Below are 21,568 nucleotides of genomic sequence, written 5' to 3' on the forward strand. Positions count from 1 at the left end.
AGTATTCTTTACAACTGTTTTCTGCCTTTTAATTCTGTCTGTTCCTTTGAGGTATAGAAATTATTAATTCCTATGATGTTGACTCAATTTCTTGTGTGATTTCTATTATTATGTTTAAACACAGGAGATTTGAACAATTGGAAGGACTGATGCTAAAGTGAAGCTCCAATTCCTGGCCACCTTATGCAAAGAGCCAACTCATTGGAAAAGACCCTAATGCTGGGGAAGATTGAAGGCAAAAGGAGAAGGGGAGGCAGAGGATGAGTGATTAGATTGTATCATCGCCTCAGTGGACATGAGCTTGAGTAAACTCTGGGAAATAATGAAAGATAGGGAAGCTTGGCAGGCCGCAATCCATTGGGTCACAAAGAGTCAGACACAACTTAGGGACTGAACAACAGCATATATATAAGTAAGTACTTTGATGATCAATTCATAGGAGTCTTAGGTTTCAAGTAAGAACAAAATCTAAATTACAGGGAAAGTGGGAATACTTGGTATTTCCATGGTATTCCTATCCTCTTGGTTAATCAGACTGATGTTAAACCCATAGAGGTTAGAACCAACACTGCTAAGGTGGACAATAAGCTCTTTATGGGCACTTAACTGCTCCAAATAAATGTTCAATCAATTAGAACCTATAGTTCTGTAGAACCTACTGATGAGAGAAGTCAGCCATTGTCGACAATCTTTGGGACAAATTTTGCTCTTATTTACTACAGCTCAGTTGGTAAAGAATCTGCCTGCAATGTAGGAGACCTGGGTTCAATTCCTGGGTTGGGAAGATCCCCTGGAGAAGGAAATGGCAATCCACTCCAGTATTCTTGCCTGGAAAATCCCATGGACAGAGGAGCCTGGCAGGCTACAGTGCATGGGGTCGCAAGAGTCGGACATGACTTCACGACTAAACCACCACCACCACCACTATTATTAATATAATAAATGACAGACAGATCCTAGAACTTTTTGTGTATTACTCCTAATTGCCACTTTTAAAATAAGAATCTTTCAAAATATGTACTCTATGGATGAGAAAACGAAGGCTCAGAAAGGTTAAATAACTTGTTCAGGTTCACCTAGTGTATAAGTGGTGAGATTTGAACCTAGATCTCTGTGATGCCAAAGAATAACATTTCCTACTATTTAGGCTGCCTTCTCGAACCCTGGACTTCCCTGATGGCTCAGACGGTAAAGTGTCTGTCTACAATGTGAGAGACCTGGGTTCGATCCCTGGGTTGGGAAGATTCCCTGGAGAAGGAAATGGCAACCCACTCCAGTACTCTTGCCTTGAAAATCCCATGGACGGAGGAGCTTGGTGCAGGTTACTGTCCATTGTATCATGAAGAGTCGGGCATGACTGAGCGACTTCACCTACCTAGTCTCGAACCCTATCTACCTCATATAAAGGGCTTCTAATATGCAAGGCACAACGATAAGTACTTATCTTATTTATGCACAGAGTAATGAGATGGATATTATTAGTAGTCTTTTGATATTGATATTGCTGGTAAGATTTTAAAACTGGTAGTTAAAAAGATGATTTTGAACAAAAGGGAAAGGCTCTGCTTAGAGTAAATCATGCCTACTTATCCTTGCTGCTGCTGCTGCTAAGTCACTTCAGTCGTGTCTGACTCTGTGCAACCCCGTAGACGGCAGCCCACCAGGCTCCCCCGTCCCTGGGATTCTCCAGGCAAGAACACTGGAGTGGGTTGCCATTTCCTTCTCCAATGTGTGAAAGTGAAAAGTGAAAGTGAAGTCACTCAATCGTGTCCAACTCTCAGTGACCCCATGGACTGTAGCCTACCAGGCTCCTCCATCCATGGGATGTTTCCAGGCAGGAGTACTGGAGTGGGGTGCCATTGCCTTCTCCCCACGGACTGCTAGGCCCCACCAAACTGCTCTCCAGATAAAATGTGTCTCTCAGGCATGTGCCCCACTAAAATCAATAACAGATTCCTCAGCTTGGCATCCAGGGCCTCCTCAGGGAAGCCACAGCTTACCTTTCCAACTATTACTCCACCCAGGGCCACCCCCACCCCCACCCATACCCCATAATCCTCCCACCCCTCCCATGTACACAAGGCATAGGACCTTGGCTCCCACAATCCCCTCTGCCTGGAATGACCCTAACCCCTTCCCTGTCCCCAATCCCTTCATCTGTGCCCATTCAGCTGGGTCCTGTACAGTCCCTTCACATGGACTCTTTCACAGAACACTCAAAATGTTGGCCAAATTGGGTGGAACTTAATCTAACCACCCTTTTCCATCATCATCTGACAGAAACAAACAGCTATATCTTGGGATGCCAACTAGAGTGCCAGCTCCTAAACTTGGGAGTAGGGACCATTTGTGTGGCCTGGCCTCTCTGCCTCTTATCTCTGAAATAAGAGCAATAGTTCTTGTCAGAGAAGCTGAGTGCCTGAGATGAGAGGCTTTGGAAACACACATTCTCAAGTACAAGGCCATTATTTTCAACTCCCCTTAGGCCCATGCCCCATTGACCAACTAATGCTAAGAACTTAAAGCTTGTTTCCAGCCAAATGCCTCTTCTTATATCACAAATGCCCCAGTGTAGAGCTGTTGAGAGGGCTGCCCTGAGGACACTGGATAGCCTGCTGGCTTTTTATTTCCACAGAGTGTAGAGATTTCCATCTCGAGTGTGGCTATCAATTCATGGTTTCAAGAAGAGCCTGGAGTTTGAGGCCTGCTTGGTCAACAGCTGAGAGTCCAGCTCACAGATCAGAAGAACTGTGGAGTTCCGCAGGTAAGCATTTGAAAAAATCTTTATCTTATTTCATGAGCAGTTTGAGCGAGAAGATAATATAATTCAGTGAACTCTACCCAAAGAGCTTTGACTAATGGACTGATGTTCTTAGACCAAACCTTTTTGATTTATTAATTTACTAGGATAAGGACTTGGATAATATCAACTCTGTTGATGCTGTAAAGCTGAGAGGGCTAATTGATATATGAGATAGATGAATCTAGATCCAAGATAATTTCAACAGATTGGAATGAGCTGAAATTGAACAGAGCTGAAAGGGAAGGCCTTCATTACATTCCAGAAAAAATACTCAAATACTAGCTGGGGGACACAGTGCTTTATAGTTTGTGGTGAAGAGACTAAGGAATGATGTATCCGAAGAGTCAGGCCATGGTAGGATGCACGGACTGCAGTGTAGTGTTTGGATGAGAATGCCCATGGCCCCACTCTTTCATGGTGAGGCTCCTGCTGTACGTTCAAAGACTGCGATAAACTGGAGGGAATTTCTATTACGTGGGTTGTTTAAAAGCATGTCTCCAATCACATGATCAATAGTTAACAGAACTGGAAAGGTTTAACCTAGAGCAGACTTCGAAGAGAACGAATGTTTGTCTCCAAACTTCTGATGGGCTGGAGGAAAGACAAGGAAAAAGTCCTTGGTATTAGGTGGGCTTGGAGAGTAGAACTAAGAGAGGAAGTTAGATGAGGATGGACTTTGGCTTTGCATAAGGAAGAACTTTCCAACACAGCCATAGAAAAAATGAAATGAACTATTTCAAAGGACTCAATTTCTTAATCTGGAACTCTTGGTCAGTCAGAGGCAAGGATGACTGACCTTTCGGGAAAGATGTTGCCAGGCAGAGGAGGGAATTTTACCATTCAGAGGAGGTTTGATCCATGACTGCCAAAATTCCCTCTTACCAGAGATTCTACAATATTCTGAAAATACAACTTCAATGTAGAAAAAAGGTAGCTGATATAAGAAAAAAAATGTGATGAGTATGAAAAAGAACAAAAAGCATAAAAATTCTAAAATAAACAAGAAATGACAAGTCAGTTATACGACAAGGTTGTTCCCTGAAACTCTAGCTAGCTATTTAGTTTATTTATCTGGCCTAGTTCCCAAACCTTGTCAGTGTATCTGAAAACTCACTTCTCTGAGCCACAGCTGGAAGGCTTTGACCTAACAGTTCTGGGCATACTATAATTATAAAAAAAATTCTCTCAGTGATTCTGATGTTCAGGCAATTTGGGGGAACACTGGAATTTTAGACTTACTTATACAAATTTTTGTATTTGGCATAATATATAGATATGAATATGTGTCATGTTGAAAAAAATAGTAATAATAATGATTCTAATCTACCTGTTGAAATTTAAGGCCACTATAGTTTAGTATTTGGAATGCACAGTAGGAAGTCAAGAGATACCTAAAGTAACAGGCAAGTTTGGCCTTGGAGTACAAAATGAAGCAGGGCAAAGGCTAACAGAGTTTTGCCAAGAGAACATACTGGTCATAGCAAACATCCTCTTCCAAAAACACAAGAGACAACTCTACACATGGAGCTCACCACACTGCCAATATCAAAATCAGGTTGCTTATACTCTTTGCAGTCGAAGATGGAGAAGCTCTATACAGTCAGCAAAAACAAGACTGGGAACAGACTGTAGCTCAGACATGAACTACTTAAATTAATTAAATTCACACTTAATTGAAGAAAGTAGGGAAAACCATAGGCCATTCAGGTATGACATAATGCAAATCCGTTACAACTATACAGTGGAAGTGACACATAGATTCAAGGGATTTGATCTGATAGAGTGCCTGAAGAACTATGGACGGAGGTTTATGACATTGTACAGGAGGTCGTGATCAAAACCAGCCCCAAGAACAAGAAACGCAAAAAAGGGAAATGGTTGTCTGAGGAGGCCTTACAAACAGCTGAGAAAAGAAGAAAAGCAAAAGGTAAAGGAGAAAACGAAAGATATATCCGTTTGAATGCAGAGTTCCAAAGAATAGCAAGGAGAGATAAGAAAGGCTTCCTCAGTGAACAATGCAAACAAACAGAGGAAAACAATAGAGTGGGAAAGACTAGAGATCTCTTCAAGAAAATCAGAGATACCAAGGAAACATTTCATGCAAAGATGGGCACAATAAAGGAGAGAAATGGTATGGACCTAACAGAAGCAGATGATATTAAGAAGAGGTGGCCAGAATAAATAGAAGAACTACACACAAAAAAGATCTTAATGACCCAGATAACCATGAACTGTGATCATTTACCTAGAGCCAGATATCTTGGAAGGCAAAGTCAAGTGGGCCTTAGGAAGCATCATGACGAACAAAGCTAGTAGAGATGAAGCAATTCCAGCTGAGTTGTTTCAAATCCTAAAAGATGACACTGTTAAAGTGTTGCACTCAATATCCCAACAAATTTGGAAAACTCAGCGTGGCCACAGGACTGGAAAAGGTCTGTTTTCATTTCAATCCCAAAAAAGGGCAATGCCAAAGAATGTTCAAACTACCTCACAATTGCACTCATTTCACATGCTAGCAAAATAACGCTCAAAATTATCCAAGCTAGGCTTCAACAGTATATGAACTGAGAACTCCCAGATATTCAAGCTGGATTTTGAAAAGGGAGAGGAACCAGAGATGAAACTGCCAATATCTGTTGGATCATAGAAAAAACAAGAGAATTCCAGAAAAACATCTACTTCTGCTTTATTGACTATGTCAAAGCCTTTGACTGTGTGGATCACAACTGTGGAAACTCTTCAAGAGATGGGAATACCAGACCACCTTACCTGCCTCCTGAGAAACCTGTATGCAGGTCAAGAAGCAATAGTTAGATCAGACATGAAACAACAGATTGGTTCCAAATTGGGAAAGGAGTATGTCAAGGCTGTATGTTGTCACCCTGCTTATTTAACTTATATGCAGAGTACATCATGAGAAACGCTGGGCTGGAAGAAGCACAAGCTGGAATCAAGATTGCTGAGAGAAATCTCAATAACCTCAGATATGCAGATGACACTACCCTAATGGCAGAAAGTGAAGAAGAACTGAAGAGCCTCTTGATGAAGGTGAAAGAGGAGAGTGAAAAGGCTGGCTTAAAACTCAACATTCAAAAACTGAAGATCATGGCTTCTGGTCCCATCACTTCATGGCAAATAAATGGGGAAACAATGAAAACAGTGAGAGACTTTATTTTCTTGGGCTCCAAAATTGCTGATGATGATGACTGCAGCCATGAAATTAAAAGACACTTGTTCCTTGGAAGAAAAGTTATAACAAACCTAGACAGCACATTAAAAAGCAGAGACGTTACTTTGCCCACAAAGGTCTGTCTAGCCAAAGCTATGGTTTTTCCAGTAGCGATGTATGGATGTGAGAGTTGGACCATAAAGAAAGCTGAGTGTCAAAGAATTGATGCTTTTGAACTGTGGTGTTGGAGAAGACTCTTGAGAGTCCCTTGGACTGTAAGATCAAACCTAAAGGAAATCAGTCCTGAATATTCATTGGAAGGACTGATGTTGAAGCTGACGCTCCAATACTTTGGCCACCTTATACACAGAGCCAACACATTAGAAAAGACCCTTATGCTGGGAAAGATTGAAGGCAGGAGGAGAAAGGAACAATAGAGGACAAGATGGTTCAATGGCATCACTGACTCAATGGACATGAGTTTGAGCAAGCTGTGGTAGATGGTGAAGGACAGACAAGCCTGGCAAGCTGTAATCCATGGGGTTGCAAAGAATTGGACATGACTGAGTGACTGGACAAAAACAACATAGTTTAATATTTAAGCACCATTTCTACAGTGGAAGCAAACTTGCCTTTAGTATTTACGTTCTAAGGGCGTAGAACATAAAAGTTCAAAATATCCCATCTCTTACTTTATAAGCTTTAAAGAATTGAATAGATCATTTCTAGATTTTCAGCACTGCCTAGATAACACATGTTTTCAGAAGTAATGAAATATTTTTTCCTAAATAACAGAAATTTTCAGATAATTAGGTAGAAAAAAACAAGAAAATGGATGTTGTTCAGACATATATGTTGTTGTTTAGTTGCTGAGTCGTGTCCAATTTTCTTCTGACCCATGGTCTATAGCCCACCAGACTCCTCTGTCCATGGGATGTCCCAGGTGAGAATACTGGAGTGGGTTGCCATTTCCTTCTCCAGGGGATCTTGACCCAGAGATTGAACCCGTGTCTCCTGCATTTCAGGTGGATTCTTTACCACTGAACCAACAGGGAAGCCCCTCACAGATATACACTTTTTAGCTTAAATAACTTTTTTTCCCCCTTAAGTTCCCATGCAGATAGGCAAAGTCTCAGAAAGTGTAAGAAGTCATGCTCTGTTAAAGCTCATTGAAAGCTTATTAGTATTAATAAAAACCTGTGTGGCGATGTTAAATAAGTCAATATTTAATTTCTTAAAATTGCAAATATCAAAACTTAAATGTTTCCTTAATCTTTTATGTTCAACTTACACATCTTTTTATAAATCTAGTAAAAACAACAACAACATTTTTTAAGGAAGCTTTTAGCACTCAGTTAAATTCAAGGTGGTCAATTTTAATATAATAAGAATGGCATTATTAAAGTATTGATTAAATCCTAACTCTCTCCATTTACAAAGAAGGGGACACTTTCCAAGGGTGGTGTCGGTTTTTAAGCATTTCTTAGTGGACACTGTAAGAACAAACTCCTTTCCCTGAGGAATATAGTAAGAGGGCCTTTGGTCATAAACCTGTTTCCTCTCTGTTCTCATAAAGGGCTTTAGATGGGATAGGACAGCACTTCATCAACCAACATCCTTTGATTCAGAGGTAATTCATTGCCTGTGACTTTCTGGATTTTGAGGCACATGGTTTCAAAGACATGTTTTTTAGCTAAGGCATCCCTCCCCAGTTCTCAGAGGATGTGGGTATGTATTGAAAGAAGAAGGAGATGAGTCTGCAGTAAGTTTCCTGTAGAGTGACAATCCACAATTACTGAAGATTTGGAAGAGATAATGAGAACGAAAGCATTCATACAACACATCCAAATCCAGAAAAAGGGGACTTTTAAATATATAGAGCCGTAAAAGCAATATTAGGTGACACTGTATGTATTTTCTGAAAGTTAAACTACATACTTCCTATATAGACTTTACACTAACTGATGAAATGATACTGACACTATAATTATTGCCAAAACATCTGATACAAAAGTCCTTTTACTTGGTTTCTTGATGTCTGGGAGTCTTGGTGTCTGCTCCGTGCAGGTCACAGTAAAAATGGTCACAGCTGATAATAAAGTGGCCAATCAGATAATGCCAAATTTTGATCAACGTTTATCTGAGGAGAGATGAGAACTCTACCAAATTCTAAACTAGAATTAATAACAGAGAAGAGAACTTCTGAAGTAACTGTTTAGGTGCCTCCATAGTTCCTTTTAGTCATGATTTGACAGGTCAAATATTTTCAAAACTTTTCCTTTATTGGAAGGAAATGTTCTACTTACAGATGCATAAGACTATGAGAAAAAGGAGGTATGTGGCCAGTTCCCGTAAAACACTTTTAAGGTACTTCTCTCGGTCAGTGCTGCTTTCCTCCATGAGTCTTGTTCCCCAGAGACCTTTAAAATAATAATAAAAGATGTCATTTTATTTTTCAATAATCTCATGAATGGTGAAAGAAAAAAACATACAAAATAGTATACTTTAAGGGAGGTTCTCCTGTTTTTTTCTTTTTTTTTTTTTTAGCATGCTCTAAAAACAACTGAGAAAGGGTTTTAGTAGAAGTACCTTTAATTTGGGAATACATCAGTCTCCACTGTCTCACCCCCACAAGGTGTGCAAAACACAAGGCAACAATCTGATCACTGTCTAAGCTCCCAACCTCATTAGAAAATATCTTAGTAAAAAATTAGAAACAGAAGAGGAAATTTGGGCAGCTTACGAGAGGAGGTTAAATAATTGTGCATACATATCAGCTCTGCCTATATGCAGGAGGAATTATCCTCTTAAGTAACTACATTGTAAATGATACCTTTTAGGTCACCTCTGATAAAAAGAAGTCCTGGTTGAAGCATCACTTCATCGTGGAAACATCTACCAATATTCTAACACACTGATGTAAAATCTCTGCTCTGTACCCATTTTTGCCTTTTAGGAAATTCAACGCTGAGTGATTACACTAAAAACATGCTTAGCCGAACAGATTTTTAAAATTTCAATTAGCATATGATTTTTTTTTAATTTATTTTTTTAATTTTAAAATCTTTAATTCTTACATGCGTTCCCAAACATGAACCCCCCTCCTACCTCCCTCCCCATAACATCTCTCTGGGTCATCCCCATGCACCAGCCCCAAGCAAGCTGTATCCTGCGTCAGACAGACTGGCGATTCGATTCTTACATGATAGTATACATGTTAGAATGCCATTCTCCCAAATCATCCCACCCTCTCCCTCTCTCTCTGAGTCCAAAAGTCCGTTATACACATCTGTGTCGTTTTTGCTGTCTTTCATACAGGGTCGTCAGCATATGATTTTTAAATTAAAAGCAACAACTCATCCGCCTTCTCTCTCTCTCTTTGGAGAAAGAGTAAAATCAGCAACCATGCTCCATATTTTAGCAGATGGAAAAAGTGTTGGGCCAGCTGAGCAAAGATGACATAAGCCTTGGTGAGCTGGCTGGAGACAGATCCCGCAGTTTTGGATGCGGCCAGCAGACAGACATGGTGGCCGTCCAAACCCCCACTAGTGAACAGTGTGGTCAAGTCACATTACTGGTTACTTGGAAGAGCCTTTCCAAAAATGACAAACCTCTCAATCCTTTTTGTTAGATTAACTCCGCTGTTAATGGCGAATTGCCTCACACTTGAGTCCACAGACTTTAACCCCTTCCTCATGGAAACTCATGCAGCCACTGACGCCACAATCAAGCCACAGAGAACAGGGGGAAATGGTATATGGTCTTGCACTCGGAAGAAATGACTTCATCTCTAGTGTTTATGTACTTTTTAAGTCTTATAATCATACATTAGTTCTACTCCTAAATTGGGGTATTTCATTTCCTTTTCTCTCTCCCAAATTTCTTTTGGAAAAATCAGCATCTGCCTTCAAAGACACTGTGTTACGCGTCCTAGGTTTCACCACGCCGAAAGTGGAGCATAACTTATGACTAGGTTTTCTTCTGCCAAGATCTGGTAGTTGTCAGGGAATTACTCACTCAGAAGAAATGCAGCAAGTAGAATGTTTGTTCGCTGAAACTCTATCATATTAAAGAATTATTACAAATTTAGATGACATGGAAAATTACAACTCAAAATAACAGAGAGGCAGCCAAATATTAGGCTCAGTAGCCCTGGACACGACCACACCATTTCTTTGGGTGTATTTCTTTTGGAGGCCAGGCCTAAAATATACACATAAGCGGAAATTGCTAGTCCCTTGACCATCAGGACAGACGGCTGCCTTGCTTCACTTGGTCAGTGATTTCACTCTTTCCCATGGTTTATAAACAATTATGCACCAAGGAAAAGTCATAGTTCTTAATATTTACAAATGGTTTTGCCTGACCTATAAATAGAAAAACCAAACTCCTATCAAATTTTCTTTAAACTAAATTTGCAATGGTTGACAGTAATTTAATTCTAGCCCTTGAAGGAAACATTTCAAACAAAAAGAAACAAGCCCATTTATTTATATTTTATAAAAACATATTTTTATGGATTTACTTTTTCTAAATTACTCTAGCTACCTCCTCAAATATGATTGCTATAAAAAATTCATACAGTTTCTCCATTGGGTGTATATGTAGGGTCAGTCTTTGGATATAGCGACCCCCTCACATCTTGATGGGTAAGAAATGGCTGCAACTACAAATGGAAAAAATAGCTGTCCTATAGCCAACATGTTTCCCATGTTTAGCAGGAATGATACAATAGGAATGGTTAAGGGTAGAGTTCAAGTCCAAAATGGCAGCATTCTTCAAAAGTAACTGTCTTTTCCCACCATTGTCCCAGCTGTAGAGGGAGTACCTGAAGGCACTCACGTTCTGTAGATAATGTGTCTCCATCTGTTAGGAGAATGTGATCTGAGAGGACAGGGGACAATACACAATTTCCTTCCTGTGTAAGAAGGTGCTTAGTCAATGCTAGAGCCCAAAGTCAGAGCACATTACCTAAACAGTGTTCCCAATTAATATGCATATGGGGGAATTCTGAGATGGATAATCCAAAACACCAAAAATGTCTCCAACATAACTGACTTTGATGGGGTTTCCCTGGTGGTCCAGTGGTTGGGACTTTGCCTTCTAATGCAGGGGATGTGGGTTTGATCCCTGGTCGGGGAGCTACAATCCCACCTGCCTTGCAGTCAAAAAACATAAAATGGAAGCAATATCGTAACAAATTCAATAAAAGACGTTAAAAAAAAGAGGTCTACAAAAAAATCTTAAAAAAAAAACCAAACTACAGGCTTCCAATGCAAGGGTCATGGATTCGATCTCTGGTTGGAGAACTAAGATCCCAAAGGCTGTGTGGCACAGCCAAAAAAAAGATTTTGAAAAAAATGCCATTTTGCAACTCTTTTATCCAAATGCTTCTAAGTGAAAGTCACTCAGTCCTATCCGACTCTTTGCGACCCCATGGACTATACAGTCCAAGGAATTCTCCAGGTCAGAATAATGGACTGGGTAGACTTTCCCTTTTCCAGGGGATCTTCCCAACCGAGGGGTCAAATCCAGGTCTCCTGCATTACAGGTGGATTCTTTACGAGTTGAGCCATACGGGAAGCCCAATAATACTGGAGAGGGTAGCCTGTCCCTTCTCCAGAGGATCTTCCTAACCCAGCAATCGAACCTGGGTCTCCTGCATTGCAGGTGTATTCTTTATCAACCGAGCTATCAGGGAAGCCAAATGCTTCTAAGCCCTTTTTATTTTGCAATTTATAAAAAGTATCACAGAGAGAATGATATAATGAACTCTCATATATCCTTCACCCAGCTTTAACAATTACCATCAACTCCACACCAACCTTGATTCTCCAAAATCCTCACCGACTCCTCAATTTTTTTATTTCTTTGTATTTCTTTTTGGTCCTGCCACAGGGCATGTGGGCTCTTAGTTCCCTGACTAGGGATTGAACCCACGCCCCTTTCATTGGAAGCACTGAACGTTAACTGCTGGACTGCCAAGGAAGTCCTCCTCAATTATTTTGAAACTAATTGCAGTGATCATATCAACTCATCTTGTTAATATAATATCTCTCAGTTCTATGGTAAAAAGATTCAGTATGGATCTTTTGCCTCACATTCTGCTAGGTTGCTTCAGTCGTGTCTGACTCTGTGCGACCCCAGAGACGGCAGCTGACCAGACTCCCCCGTCCCTGGGATTCTCCAGGCAAGAACACTGGAGTGGGTTGCTATTTCCTTCCCCAGTGCATAAAAGTGAAAAGTGAAAGTGAAGTCACTCAGTTGTGTCTGACTCCTAGCGACCCCCTGGACTGCAGCCTACCAGGCTCCTCCATCCATGGGATTTTCCAGGCAAGAGTACTAGAGTGGGGTGCCATTTCCTTCTCAGTGCCTCACATTAACCCTGTCTCATCTGAAATGCATGAACCCCTCAGAACTCCTTGATCATGACAAGGTGTGGTGGGGGGTCTGGAGTCTGCTGCTGCTGTTGCTGCTGCTGCTGCTAACTCGCATCAGTCGTGTCTGACTCTGTGCGACCCCATAGACAGCAGCCCACCAGATCCTCTGTCCCTGGGATTTTCCAGGCAAGAGTCCTGGAGTGGGTCGCTCGCGCCTTCTCCGTCTGGAGTCTGAGCTGTGTTTAAATGAAGCATCAGCCCTTAGGAGCTATGAGACCTTACCTCAAACCATGAGCCTTCACTTCCTCATTTGGAAAGGGGATAAGAGTAATTCTCTGTGGGGTTGCTCTGGGAATAAGAAATTTTATATGTGTACAACATTTAGAGTGGTTGGAAGAGGCCCATTTATAGTTTCAGAAATAGGTTCAAATTTGTGAGACATCCTACTTCTGATGCTAAGTTGGTGTGAAGACCCAAATCCATACAGACTTTGAAGTCACTGTGAATAGCCCGACTGAATTCTCGTTGGATTCATGTTATAAAAGAATCCCGTTTTTGTGCTTGGACACATGTGGACCTTGCTTAGAAAGATGAATACAATCCTTCCCAATAGTCATTTGAATTGCTTGGACACCTTCTGAAAGGGAAGTGACTTTTTATTATTGGTCCATTTTCTATAGAACAGTCAGTTGCTACTTTAAATGATACTGACTTTTGAGCCTCCAATTCTTAGGCAGCCTCCTCCTGAGGTGAAGACAGGAATGTGTCACAGATTACACACATCTTCCACAGACAACTCACACTCTCATGCCACAAACTGAGATTTCTGTCTTTTTTCCTTTGTCTAGAAAACTGTTTTCCCTGTGGCTAAATAGGTGGGTTAATGGTACGAAGTCAGAAACATGGGTTTCATTTTAGAATAGGCCCTTTTCATAACCCTCACATGGGGCTGGTCCACAATTCTGATGGGTTCCGCCTCTCTTTAATCTAGCTTTCTTCCATCCCAGCTCACAATCCTTGGCTGCAGCCTTTGTCACCTTTTCCTAACCTGTTCTCCATCTCACCCGATTCCCTGCATCCTTGCTAGAATCATCTTCAGATTGGCATGTGACTGTATCAGTCCCCTGCTTGAAGCCCTCACTGTCTCTGTCTATAGGAAAAAGTATTAATACCAATGAGGTACCAGCCATCTTGGTCTTACTTCTGCTATTCTTCCCTTCCCAACTCCCCCCTCTGAATTCTTCAAAGTGTAACTCAAGTTTTATTTCTAACCTCCCCAGATAGAACTAACTGGACCTCTCTTCTTTGGGTACCTGACCTGGCACTGCAATTATTTACTTACACCTGTGATCCCCCTACTAAACTCTAAACTCCTTGGGAATTGGGATCTTAATATTATTCATCTCTGTATCCCTAGTACCTACCACAAAGGAGATGCTCCATAAATGTTTGTGGACTGCACAAATGCTGTTACTAGCAGAGTCTTATCATACCGCACAGAGTAACAGCCCTCCCTCAAACAAAATCCCCTCACAATGAAAATACAAAGTCTCATTTGTTCACAATTATAGTGCAAATAAAAAGGGAAAAATTATGGAGTGAGGGTTGGATTAAAAATACAGGGAAAGTCATAATAGCCAAAAGGTAGAAACAACCCAAACGTTCATCAACTGATGAATGCTGCTGCTGCTGCCGCCACCGCTAAGTCACTTCAGTCGTGTCCGACTCTGTGCGACCCCATAGACGGCAGCCCACCAGGCTCCCCCGTCCCTGGGATTCTCCAGGCAAGAACACTGGAGTGGGTTGCCATTTCCTTCTCCAATGCAGGAAAGTGAAAAGCGAAAGTGAAGCTGCTCAGTCATGTCCGACTCTTAGCGACCCCATGGACTGCAGTCTACCAGGTTCCTCCATCCATGGGATTTTCCAGGCAAGAGTACTGGAGTGGGGTGCCATTGCCTTCTCCCAAATGATGAATGGATAAACAAAATGTGTTGTATACATACAAGAGGATACTATTCAGTCATCAAAACAAATGAAGTTCAGATACATGCTACAACATTGGGAAACGTTAAAAACATTATACTAAGTGAAATAAGCCAGATGTGAAAGGACAAATACTGTATGATTCCACTAATATGAGGTACCTAGAACAGGAAAATTCATCGAGACAGAGAGGTTGCAGGGCAGGGAAGAAAAGGGGGGCTGGGAGGTAGTATTTAATGGGTAGACTTGTTTGGGAAGATAAAAAAGTTCTGGACATGGACAGTGATGACGTATGTCTGAAACAGTAAACAGAAAGTGACTGTAATAAATTGATACATCCATAAAACACATTCAACTTTGGAAATTCAGAAAATCTGATAACTCATATAGATTCTCAAATTTTATCTCTGCGTTAAAAAGTGTTTGCTAAGAAAAAAGTAAACAAGATCATTGGGTTGGAGATGCTTTTAAGCTTGGAGCAGTCTGTCTTTTAGCCTTCTTTTTTTGCCTCTGGTCCAGGTCATCATCTCCCCTTCACTGGCTGCCCCCTACCTCGTCCTCCTGCCTCCCTATCTCCCTCCGTAAGAGCTCCTGCACAGCATGAGGCCTGACTCATATTCCCTTTCGGCATGTTCTGCTTCTGCCCCAAAACTTTCAACTGCTTCTTAATATTTAGAGATAATTTAATTCCTTGGTTAGACACAATGCTTTCTATAATCAGGCCTCAAACTTCTTTGCCATCTTACTCCTGATAAGAGAACAGATCTATTCAGTGTCCAAAGAGAAATGATCATTTGTTTTCCCACTCAGATTTGTGTCACTGAACAACTGAAGCTAGAAGGGAACTTGAAGATTAGGTTCAACTCTTCCATTTTATAAATGACAAACAAAGGCTAGGAATTCTGATGTGAGACCTCCAGGGAAGCGCCTGAAAACGCCAAACTTGAGTTTGGCTCCTATCTTTAGAAATTCCAAGTCACTCTCTCTCTTGCGACCCTGGGCGCTACTTATATAATGCAATAAAGATTTTTGTTATTGTATCCCAAGATAGGGGTTCGATCACTGATAGCTCAGTGGTAAAGAATCTGCCTGCCAATGCAGGAGACTCAGGTTTGATCCCTGGGTCGAGAAGATCCTCTGGAGAAGGAAATGACAACCCATTCCAGTATTCTTGCCTGGGAAAACCCATGCACAGAGGAGCCTGGCAGGCTAGTCCATGGGGTCTCAAGAGTCAGACATGACTTAGCAACTAAACAACAACAATATCCCATGAGGGAAAAAATATCACAACTCATTCATGGTTACTCATTTCACATTTCTGGGTTTCTGTCCACAGGTAAATGGTGATGTGTTATTTTAGTTCTTTCTTTTTCTTTTGGTGGCAACTAGCACAGTCTATTTTCATAGTAGGTACTACTAATTATCTAACAAAGGTTATTTAATAAGTGACAAGGATATCAATTTTACTTCTTCACAAAGTAATAAAATTTATTTCTAAAATTTTCTATAAAAAAAAGATTCTAATGATTCTACTCTCCTAATTTATAAGGTTAGGAGATCTTATCAACCATTGATAAGGTTGGACCAGAAGTTTTACTGTTACTTTATTCACTGTAAATTTTTTGAAACTTTTCTTTAAAAGAAATAAACTTACATATGCACTCACATATTTCACGTAGTTATATTCCATTATTGAGCTTTTTCAGACAATATGAAATGTGTTATTAAACACTTAAGCTGAGTTAAAAGGATCATGACTTTCCATTGCTTATTAACTTATAAGAAACCTCTCATTTTAGTGAATATTTTAAAAAGCACAGTTAATACGAAGTAAAATAATATAAACTTTGAATACAATTTGGAACCTTAAAAAAGTATTAATGAGTTTTTTCACTAATCTTCTCACACAGGTGACTAAAAAGGGTCTTTTGGTCCCCACCATGCCCTGAATCAATTAAACTAGCATAATCACTATGTAAGAGCACCAAAATGTACACTTTTAGAATCCATGATTTAATTTCTACTTATGAAGCACTCACAACATGGCAGACTTGCTACATATTTTATGTCTCATCTCATTTAATTCTCCCATGTCAAGAGCTAAGTATTATGATTATCTCTTTTTTAAAAAAAATAAAAAACTGGAGATCAGAGCGGTTAAGCAGTTTGCTAGAGGTCATTCAGTCAACCTGTGGTGTAATTGGGATTCGGGTATAAGCCTGACTTGGTACTAATCATGTTGCTATGAAAATATCTGGATAGTTTTTTGTGCAAGATTTGCAAAACTGACAGGAACGGAAGGGAAGGGAGAATTTCAAAAGACTGAGACTGGAAAAACTCTCAAAAGTAGAGATTAAAATCATTTGGATGGTGAGAGCAAATACAACTCTTTTCCAAGGATGCCTCTGACAAAACTTTGCAAAAACAGGATCCCATCTGCTCCTGGAAAATTTGTGTCCTCTTAAAAGGCACTGGCAATTTTTGAAAATTCCTTTCCTGCCTTTTGGAGAGCTGGGTGCACCAAACTCTGACATATTTCCACACAGCTGGTATCTGATGACTTCACTGTTTCATTGGAATGTCAAAGAACATTAACTTAGTTATTTAAAAACATACTTTCAAGTTTTTCAAACAATGTTATCATTTACTTTGCAACTGTTTAGGGGAAAAAAATGCCTAGAATTAGAAATGGCCAAGTAACTGTTTTCCTAAACATTTTATTCTATTCGTAGTGTTCTCAACAGCTCCCTCTCCCCTAAACAACCACAGACATCACCAAAACAACATCAGTGACTACCCAATGACACTCCTCCCACAACTGGGACACTGTGTTGCTTACCCTTTGCAGAACGGGGTAAGGAGCAACAGGACATCCAGGCCAGTGGAAGACCATGGGTGCTAGCAGAGAATTTTTGTATTTAGTGAAATTAGCAAATATGCAGTTGCAACCACCATTATAAGCTGTCTTATAAGATGACAGATTTTCTTTTAGAAGGAGGTATCCAATAAATTTGCACCAACAAGGGCGCCGTGGAATTCCGCGCTAGGTACCGGATATAGAGCAGAATTAGCAGAGGTGGGGAAGACGCTTCCAAGGGAGGCGGGGACGCAAAGGGGATGCGAGCTGGAGCCCGAGAGAGCTGCCCTCAGCGCGGATGGCTCCGACAGCGCCCGCAGTTCTGCTTTGTGCATCAGCCGCTGAGGGTCGCGCTCTTACCTCGCAGCCCGCGAACGAGTCTCTCGGCCCAGGCCACTCGGGGATGCTGCCCGTCCAGGGGGAGGTGGCGATGCAGCGGGTCCCCGCCGCCGGCGGGGCTGGGACTCGGCGGGCCCTGGTCCTCTCGCTGACGCCGCCTCCCGCTCGGATGGCCCGCACCGTGGTAGCCCCCCAGCCCCCGGCCCCGGGCGCCCGCGGAGCTCACGGCCGAGGAGGAGGCCGACCTCCTGCTGCCGGGGCGCCACTCTACGTCCATCTCCACCACCATTCCCCCTTCTTCTCCCTCCACCTCCTCTTCCTCCTCTTCCTCCTCGGCCTCGAAGCCCGGGTTGTCGCGGCTCCACGCCTGCCGCGAGCACGACGAGAGCGGAGGAGATGGGGAGGCCGAGGCTCCGGCCGGGGGGTCCCGCGCGGCCGCCTGCCGGATGCGCTCCATCTCGATCTCCAGGCCCCTCTGCTCGCGGAGGCCGCCCGGGGCAGCGAGGCCGGCGCCGGCAGTCGCGCCGCCCGCCATCAGCCGCCCGGGGCCCGGCGCTCGAGGGGCCGGCGACCGCCTCGCGTCCCCGGGCTGCTGCGGCTGCACGCGGCTCGAGTTCACCATCACGGTCACTGGTGCCCGGGGCGCCCTCGCCGCGCGCCGTGCTCGGCGCCGCCTGCCGCAGGAGCCATGTTCCTTTCTTCCTCGGGCCCGCCGCCTCCTGCTCCCCGCCCCCGACCTCCCTGCAGGCGCGCGTCCCTCTCCCGCCCCCCGGCCCGCCTCCCCCAGCCTCGGCCCGCCTCCCCCAGCCTCGGCCCGCCTCCCGCAGCCTCGGCCCGCCTCCCCCAGCCTCGGCCCGCCTCCCCCAGCCTCGGCCCGCCTCCCCCAGCCTCGGCCCGCCTCCCCCAGCCTCGGCCCGCCTCCCCCAGCCTCGGCCCGCCTCCCCCAGCCTCGGCCCGCCTCCCCCAGCCTCGGCCCGCCTCCCCCAGCCTCGGCCCGCCTCCCCCAGCCTCGGCCCGCCTCCCGCAGCCTCGGCCCGCCTCCCCCAGCCTCGGCCCGCCTCCCCCAGCCTCGGCCCGCCTCCCCCAGCCTCGGCCCGCCTCCCCCAGCCTCGGCCCGCCTCCCCCAGCCTCGGCCCGCCTCCCCCAGCCTCGGCCCGCCTCCCCCAGCCTCGGCCCGCCTCCCCCAGCCTCGGCCCGCCTCCCCCAGCCTCGGCCCGCCTCCGCCAGCCTCGGCCCGCCTCCCCCAGCCTCGGCTCGCCCGGCGGCCGCGGCGCGCTGCAGGGGGAGGCGCGAGGAAGCCGCCCCCGCAGCCGGCGCGCTCGGGGAGCGGCGTCCGGGCGGGAGTTCAAGCGCAGCCAGAGCCCGGGCGCGCGCCCGCATTCCATTCGGGCGGAAGGGCGCGGGCGCGGTGGGAGTCGCTGACCCGCCCGCTTGCCTGCCCGCAGGGAAAGGGTGTCGGGAGCTGTCACTGCCTGCGAGACTTGAGATCATGCTTGGGTCCCCGTTACCCGCCAGCCACTTCTACCTCGATTGACCAGAGTGCGGGGCGAGAGGTAAACCGCTTTATGGGATAGTGAGAGAAAACGAGATCCAGCCTGAACTGATGTCTGCAGCAGGGGCAAAATCTTTCCTTCATCTGAAAACTGTCAACACCGACTAACTCCTAGCGCTGACTTCCTTGGCCTTTGGAGGGCGGCCCTCCTCGCCCCGATTCTGCTGCTTTTTGGATGGTCTCTTTGGTTGGCTTCTCTCTCCACACTTCGTGGGGACCCCAAGAATGTGGTCTCGGAGCTTCTGAATGGCTGGTGCTCCGCGTGAGGTCCGCCGATCCCTTCCCACCACCCCACCACCCGTGACTAGCGGAATCCTACACATCCAGCTCGACACTCTGCAGTTGTCTCAAACTTCATTCATCCCAAGCGACATTTATTATCTTTTCACCTCTTCTCTAAGCCTGCCTCACCTTCTGTATCCCCGGTTGAGATCTGAGGCATCCCTCAACTCCCCAAACTACACTTCATGTTATCCTCATCTACCTACTCTTGTCCTACACTTCATTTTCCCCAAACTACCTTACTTCTGCCCCAGAAATATCTCTCTGATGGGACCTCTGATACTCATTCCCATTGTCAGTGATTTTTGTCCAGGGCCCTTAGAGCTTGTTTTGTTCTTCATTGGAACAATGGATCTGCCAACTCCACCTTCCTTCTCCACTTCCTGATATCCACTGTTTCCAAATCATGTTCTGGAACCAAACCTATTCATGTCACGTTGTTGCTTAGACTTCTGTGGAGACTTCTGACAGCTTAAAGGATAGCATTTAATTTCTGTAGTTTGACTTAGTAAATTTTCACAATATGCTCCTATATTTTTTGCTAGGGTCGTCATAACAAAGTACCACAGACTGGGTGTCTCAAACAGCAGACATTTATTTTCTCACAATTCTAGAGGCTGGAAGTCTCAGATCAGGGTGTTGACAAGGTTGGTTTCTTCTGAGGCCTCTCTCCTTGGCTTGTAGGTGGCTGTCTTCTCCCTGCGTCTTCACATGCCCTTACCCCTGTGTGCATCTGTGTCCTAATTTCGTCTTTTTTTATGAGGACACCAGTCAGATTCCTGGATGAGGGCCCATTCTAATGATCTCATTTTTTACTTAATTACCTTTCAAAAAGACCCATTTTCCAATACAGTCACATTCTGAGATGCCCTGGTAGGGGAGGGGAGGGTGTTTGACTTCAACATGGGAATTTCTGAGGGGGACACAGTTCAGCCCCTTAAAGCTCCCAGTCTGCTCTTCTAGCATGGTTTCCCACCCCATACAACCACCTACGCAGCACCTTTTGCTGGTTCCCTGTGTCCTCATCAAATGCTGTTTGTATTTAGGTAATCACAGCCATCTTATCATCTAATCCTGCAGTTTATCTGCAGGTGTCTGTATCCTTCACTTAACTATGATGGTCTCAAGGGTAGGGCTGGTGGATGTGAATTACTGGCCTGGCTCATGCCACCCATCAATTCCTTTAGAAGACATTTCTTGCTGAATTAGGAGCTAGCATGTAGAGCAGAGTATGACACAGCCCCTGCCCCTCAAGAAAAGTGTGTTAGTCACTTAATTATGTCTGACTCTTTGTGACCCCCGTGGACGGTAGCCCACCAGGATCCTCTGTCCATGGAATTATTCAGGCAAGAATACTGGAGTGGGTAGCCATTACCTTTTCCAGGGGATCTTTCCTGACCTAGGCATTGAACCTGGGTCTCCTACATTGCAGGCAGATTCTTTACCATCTGAGCCACATCAAGAGAAGATAGATAAATAAATCAGAAATGATTGAATTGGGTAAGGGTTGTGATACCTGTCATTTGAGGAGCGTCTAAAGATGTCAGTGCCCCCAGCAGAGCATTATCAGGTCAAGTAGTCAGACATCTGGCCAGAGGAGAGCCAGACCTGAAAAAAGAGGGCAGAATCTCAACCAAAGGGTTCTACTGTAGAATAGGTCCTGTTGTTGTTGAACTGCTTAATCATGTCCAAATAGGTCTGCTGCTGCTGCTGCTGCTAAGTCGCTTCAGTCGTGTCCGACTCAGTGCTATCCCATAGACGGTAGCCTACCAGGCTCCCCTGTCCCTGGGATTCTCCAGGCAAGAACACTGGAGTGGGTTGCCATTTCCTTCTCCAGTGCATAAAAGTGAAAAGTCAAAGTGAAGTTGCTCAGTTGTGTCCGACTCTTTGTGACCCCATGGACTGCAGCCTACGGGGCTCCTCTGTCCATGGGATTTTCCAGGCAAGAGTACTGGAGTGGGGCTAGTGTAGTATTTTTTAAAATATGATTATTAACATTGGTGGGATGCTTTGTTAAAAATACAGATTCTACGTCCCCACTGCAACCTTATTGATTCAGAAGCTCCAGAATTTCAGGCCTAAAATTCTGTATCTTCTTGAAGAATTCTGGAGCACCCTGCATTGAGAAGTCCCAATATGTTCCAAATGGATAGGGTTTCATGAAACATTTCCCTGGTATTTCTAGTGCTTTGTTATCACCAGT

At 44.1% G+C, this 21,568-nt stretch overlaps 1 protein-coding gene across 1 annotated transcript in view; it reads right to left on the reverse strand.

Annotated features, from left to right (window-relative positions):
* Positions 1-18,153, reverse strand: part of PKD2 (polycystin 2, transient receptor potential cation channel) — a 64,072-nt gene extending 45,919 nt beyond the window's left edge. The window contains exons 1-2 of the mRNA XM_052642064.1: positions 17,553-18,153; positions 8,279-8,392 (exon numbers count right to left, since the gene is read on the reverse strand). Coding sequence (XP_052498024.1) covers positions 8,279-8,392; positions 17,553-18,153 — 715 coding nt within the window. The remainder of the gene's footprint in view (positions 1-8,278; positions 8,393-17,552) is intronic.
* Between the last annotated feature and the right edge of the window lie 3,415 nt (positions 18,154-21,568).

The sequence above is a fragment of the Budorcas taxicolor genome, chromosome 6 (assembly GCF_023091745.1).
Source record: "Budorcas taxicolor isolate Tak-1 chromosome 6, Takin1.1, whole genome shotgun sequence".
Taxonomy (NCBI): Eukaryota; Metazoa; Chordata; class Mammalia; order Artiodactyla; family Bovidae; genus Budorcas; species Budorcas taxicolor.